This window comes from Eupeodes corollae, chromosome 3, assembly GCF_945859685.1.
Source record: "Eupeodes corollae chromosome 3, idEupCoro1.1, whole genome shotgun sequence".
Taxonomy (NCBI): domain Eukaryota; kingdom Metazoa; phylum Arthropoda; class Insecta; order Diptera; family Syrphidae; genus Eupeodes; species Eupeodes corollae.
In genome coordinates this window covers 55,887,539-55,893,538 of record NC_079149.1, presented here as the reverse complement: position 1 = coordinate 55,893,538, position 6,000 = coordinate 55,887,539, and the positions used below count along the sequence as shown (strand labels likewise).

At 32.6% G+C, this 6,000-nt stretch overlaps 1 protein-coding gene across 1 annotated transcript in view; it reads left to right on the top strand.

The window, feature by feature from the left end:
- The first annotated feature begins 2,194 nt into the window (after positions 1-2,194).
- LOC129952662 (terminal nucleotidyltransferase 5C) overlaps positions 2,195-6,000 on the top strand; it is a 132,529-nt gene continuing 128,723 nt past the window's right edge. The window contains exon 1 of the mRNA XM_056065409.1: positions 2,195-4,620. Within this exon, the coding sequence (XP_055921384.1) occupies positions 3,736-4,620 (885 nt within the window). The 5' untranslated portion in view covers positions 2,195-3,735. The remainder of the gene's footprint in view (positions 4,621-6,000) is intronic.

The window sequence follows — 6,000 nt, the reverse complement described above, 5'->3', positions numbered from 1 at the left end:
TTTGTATGTTACGTAATTTCTTCACATTCTCATTAATTATGAGTGTTTATTTGACTCGACATGAAGTTTTGAAAAAACCTTGGATTTCATTCTTTCATAATTTTGAAAAATGGCCTTAATTTTAAGTGTTGATTCCGAATCCAAACTTTAATTTTAACTCTTTGCTCAAGTTTTAAAAATACATGTTTTCAACATTATTTTTATATTTTGTAATGTATTTCAAAAACTTTAAATAACATAATTATTTAGAAGACGGATTCATTACAAGAACAAAATTTACTTTCAAATCGGTTTACCCATTTTGTGTTGAAACAAGTTTTAGCACAAAAAGTTAAGCCTTTCTTTTAGATTTTTGTAAGAAAGGTCAAATCTAACAAATTATGAAGATTTTCGAATATTATATCAAATAGTATAAATATTTCAACTGAATATAAAAGAAAGGATTATAGATTTAAAAAACTTTCACGGACTATACTGGAAAAACTATAGAATTTAAAAAAAAATATCTTAAATACCTCACGTGATTAATTAATTTTTAAGTCGGATTTAAATTAAGGCGTTTTGGAAAAGTGCAATTTTATTGGTAGAAAGAAAACCCTGCCGACCAGTGTTATAGCTCACTGAAGTACCTGTTGGTGCATTCCATATAGACCCTTTAAGCTTTAACTTCTTGCCACTTTTTTATCAACAAAACCGAGAGAAACCGATCCTTTTTTCATATCAGAATACAGTTTATATAATAGACAAAAACATTTAATGAACAAATCTTTTCTTTTATTTTTTAAACAACTTTTCTAGTCCTTTCTTTTTGTTCACCTAGAAGACTCACAGTGTTCCCCTCTCTATTGGAATATAATGATCCCTGATAAGTAATTTGATCGTGGATGCAGATCACGCTGCAAAAAAGAATCTGGGTATATTGTAAAAATATTGCCTCAACAATTTAAACAACCTATTGTTAAGAATTTTACAATTTACTAGTTAAAATTTCCTTACGTAGTCCATAGTCTTAGGCCTTTGCTAGCTAGTAAATTGCTAATTGACTTTTTTTTTAAAACGAGCTTCCAAAACTCTCTAAAAAGTGTCAGTTCGTGAAAATAAACAAAGCAACTACGCTTAAACGAACCTATTGATTGAACTTCCCAACTGTTGACCAGACCATTCCATCCACTGCTATTATGAGAATAATTTTACAGATTTCATATGGATTCAGCAATTTGCTTAAAGTTAAAGTAGCGATTCCGTTATTTTAGCTTTAACAAATTGATTATTTATTAAAGAGATAGTAAAATGTTAAAATTAGCTTAATCAACATAGTAAATTGCTAAAAATCGATTAAAGAATTTAGTAAATCATTTAAAGTTTTGCTCCAATATATTTTAAAGTTTTAAAAAAATGATGTTAGATGATTATAATTTTATAACTTATTTACAATTGGAATAAAAAAATCGTAAAGATCTTAATTTCTTTTGTGCTAATAATTAATTTTGAGAAAGCGCTTTTCATGACAAGAATTACTCTTGAACAGTTCGTCAATTAATGGCAAGAGGCAGTATCCGTAAAAGAAAACTTTAACAGGAAGCGATTAAACTTAAGATTTCTCGCATGACACTTGTATGCACTAACCATCACGCCACGAGTTATTGTTTCTTACTAATTTTGTTAACAATTTTAAAGCACTTTTTTTTTTTAATTGTTGCCAACTTCAATATTTGGTAAAAAATTATTGTTTTTTGAAACCAATAGGATTTATTGCACTCATGCCATTTGTCTATAGGGTTAATTTGAGTTTTAACAAACAATCTGAAGCGACCTCCCAGATTCCTTATTTGTATGCTTTAAATTTATTAAATTATATTATTTTCGTCTGACTACTGTTTAATTGATTTCATTTTGTTGTTGTTGTTGCTAGTTTCTACAAATATATACATTTATATACATATTCTTTTCCAATCGCCACCGCAATCCCACGTTGCTTTTTAGCTTTCATAAGCTCTTGTTCTTCAAATTCTCTAAAGGTATTAACTTTTGTGAGTTTATTTTTATTCTGTTATTCTTCAAACAGCTCAACAAAATAATAAAAGAAAAAAACAACCAAAAAGCAAAACAACAAAAGAAACGCAAGCAAAAGAAAAAGTAACAAATTTAAATGAAAAAAAAAAAAACAAACACTTCTCTATAAGCTTTTCAAAGACGTCGTCAGTTGGTCATCACATGCTCGGCTATTTAGACACACAATACGTTTAAATAATTTTTATTGCGAAAAGATATAAGAAAATTATTATTAATCCGATACAATTTTTTTCGAAATCGATAACCCACCTATTGCTTTTACAGAAATATCTATAACGGATCAAAAAGCGCATATATATGCACCATACAATAGCATAAAGTCTTTACCCGGTTTACGAAAATATAAAGGCTTTTCGAGGTGTCTTTAATATCGCTTTATTAAAATCTCTCCCGGTACTTTTTTCCCTTAACCAAAACGAACAGCGGTACCGTGTGACCGTCAGTTATAGCTGTGAAGAGTTGTGTGAGTGTTTCGTTTTTGTGTGGCTTGAATTTCCACAAAACGGTTCTCAATTTAACTTAACTTAACTAAGAACGAAATAGAAGTATAAATTCCCTACGAACTATACACTCTCCTCTCAAATTTCTCGTCACCTCTGGCTTTTATCGTAATTGCAAGAGCATAACCAAAACCAACCACCGCGCTACCACCACTGCCAACACCACCATCCGCGTCCCCTAAGCGACAACAATATTGGCATATTTCCTTTTCCGCTATAATAACGTTAGTTTTGTGCTGTTTAAAAGCCTTTTCCGCGTGATTATAAGCAGTCCCGAATTAGGTCTTGTCGTCGTTGTCTCTCAAAGTGCTCCGGTAGTTCTTTTCTTCTGCGTGTGTTTTTTCTGTGAGTTTTATTTTCTCTTTCAAAAGTGTGTAAGGTTCGTTCAAAAACTCTTTCCTGTTTTCGACTTGGTTATTGTTTTTCAATTTATTTTACAATACCCTTATAAAATTGTAAGCAGAAAATAAATTTTCGATTGTTAAGTTAATCGCGCACATGGCATAAAATCTCTGCAAAAATAAAAATAAATAAAATCCCCAACCTTACTTAACTCACCTTGACTGCCTTGAACACAGTTTGTGCATTTAGGAAGATTCTAAATAAAATAATTTTAACAAATAATACAAAAACAAAAAACTTAATTACACTACACTTTTACCTATTTTTGTCGCGTGGTTGTTTTTCGTTTTGTCGCCCTGTAAAGCTGTCGTCTTCGTAGTCGTTGTCTTCGTTTACCCAGCAGCGCCACCCTATACCCCAATCTCACAACATCGCCATCGCAATCGCATACCCGGCAAAGTGGCCACAACATCAGTCTTTATTTCTGCGTAAATTGATATAAACAATTGGACTCTATCTATAATTATCTTAAAAGGTGGAAAAGTTAAATTTAAATAAACTCAATAAATAAAAATTGTTGTTGGTTGAAGACGGAAAACAACAAAACCAAAAACAACAACAAAACTATACAGAAAATAAATTTGAATACCCCTTAAATATTACATCATTATCGCAGACTATAAAATTCTCACTCTGCAAAACAATTAGCAAAGTGCTTCTATTTTACTGATTGAGTGAGAAAAATAGAAAAAAGCAATACAATTTTATAAAAGCTTTCTGGCTACGATCACACTAAAATAATTGTTGTTTATACGCAAACATGATGAATAACAAACCAAAAGGAAAGCAACTGCAACAGCAACCACAACAGGAGACTCAGTCGAAACCACAAACCAAAAAGGCTTCCAAAACTCAAAGGACACAACCACCAGCCCAACCTTCGGCATCGGATTCCCCCGACATCAAAAAGTCTACATCTTCCATCCCGTACAATAATAACAACAAACCCAAGAACACTGTTACCGTCCCAGAGGCAAATCGAAACACTTCCGGTCAAAAAAATGACAACAGTGTTTCTAATCTTAGCGCTTCTTTAAAACGTCTCAACTACAACAATAAAAAAGCTTCCAAAGCTTCCGGATCACACCAGAATTCCTCAAACAAGCGAAATCATCATCCTTCCTCGGGAACATCTCGCATGAAGTCTCGTGACGAAGATCATAAGAACGACCCGATGGGCCATAAGAAAAATCAGTTCGGAAAAATGAGACTTACTGAGTTTCTAAATATTGATCAGGGCAATACAACGAAAAGTGGAACTTCTAAGAAAACATCAACAACAACTTCGAGTTCTTCCTCCCCATCATCATCATCAGCATCATCGTCCTCGAGCTCCCTTTGTGCAAAATGTTCAACTCCAGCGGGTTATACAAATTACAGTTTGATCGATCCTATGATCTTTACAGGAAAACAATTCCAGAAAAAGAATTCAAGATATGGTAAGGGATCCTCCAGCAACAACAACAACAATAATCAACGCAACGAACCCCGAAACGTGATGATGAATAGTACCTTTGTTCCAATTGCACAACCAAAGGTACCTATTTTGTCTTCGTCCAATATTGCAGCCGTGATTGCAGATACGGATCGGTTTACTATTTTTGAGAAAACTGGCAAATTAAGGACTTCGTATCCCATAATGCAGGTGAGTTTGACATTTAATTCGTACAATGCTGTGCGAAAAAAAGTTAATTTGTTTTAAGTATTATTTTTGCATAAGTAAGTAAGCCAACGCTCAAAATGTTTTGAAACCAAGCCTTTCAAAGTCTTAGATGTTTTATTTATTAAAAATGGATTAAGTTAGAAAAAGAAAATCGATACAAACATTTTATTCTCAGAGTTTTGACAGCTAAAGCGATAAATTTGTGTGAGATTTTTTAAAAAGATTTCATAACCTCTGTAATTGTAGAAACATAAACTGATTTTTTTAAGAAATCAATGGAAGTTACTATGATGTTAAGAGCACTTTTTCATTAAAAACGAAGGTGTTTTTTAAATGAGATAGGTTATTCTTACAAAACAGAAGTTGTTTCTCTGCCTTATTGGGAAAACCTGCACTGACGCACTTGGTTATTTCAATCAAATCAAAATGGTGCACTGCTTTACTAATTAAAGACTTATAAAACTTTTAACTTCAATTTCTATCAAATCTCAAAAATATAGATATACAGAGAAGTACTCGTATACAAACCAAACCACTAATAGTAATGCAAGTCCAAATTATAATCTTCTTAAACGAACCTTATCAATGTTTTTTTTCTTTGATTTGTTGGTATCTATAAATTTATACCAAAAAGTTGATAAGGTTTTCAAAAAAAAAGCTTAACTATTCACTTATTTTTTATAACTTATTAATAAGAGAGTGGATTTAAAATCTATGAAGATTTTAAGAAATCACAGAACCTTATAAATGTCTTGGTTAATTTCAGAGTAAAAGTTCAAAGAGGCGGGTATGAGGCAACTAATTGACGGCTTATAACACGATTCAGGAATTTGATGCGTAAACAATATATTGTGGCATATCCTGAATGAACCAGACGTCATCCAAATTCATGTCATTTTAAATTTTGCCGTTAACCGAAACGTTATTTATTAGCAACAATGGTCACAATTGCCACTTTGGCGAGGTTACATCAATTTTTAAAGTTAGTGTAGCCTTACTTACTTTAAGTAATAACCTACAGAAAGTAATAACTTTCACCAGCTTATACTCGATTTCTAGCTTTCCAAATACCAAGTGGACGTGCGTCGGCCTCAACTTAATCACTTCACCGGAGATGTGGCCTGTCTCTGCTGCTTTTTCCTTCAGGCTTGGCGTTGAATACCTTACGGGCTCAAGCTTCGATGTTCATTCGCTCGACATGCCCTAGCCATCTTAAGGGTTGAACACGCAGATTTTTGACCAGTGGCAAGTCGCTGTACAGCTCGTATAACTCATGATTATCTTATATATATCTTATATTATATCTTCTCCGCCAGATGTTACTTTGCCTGTCGACACAAACCGGACCATAGATCGTACTCA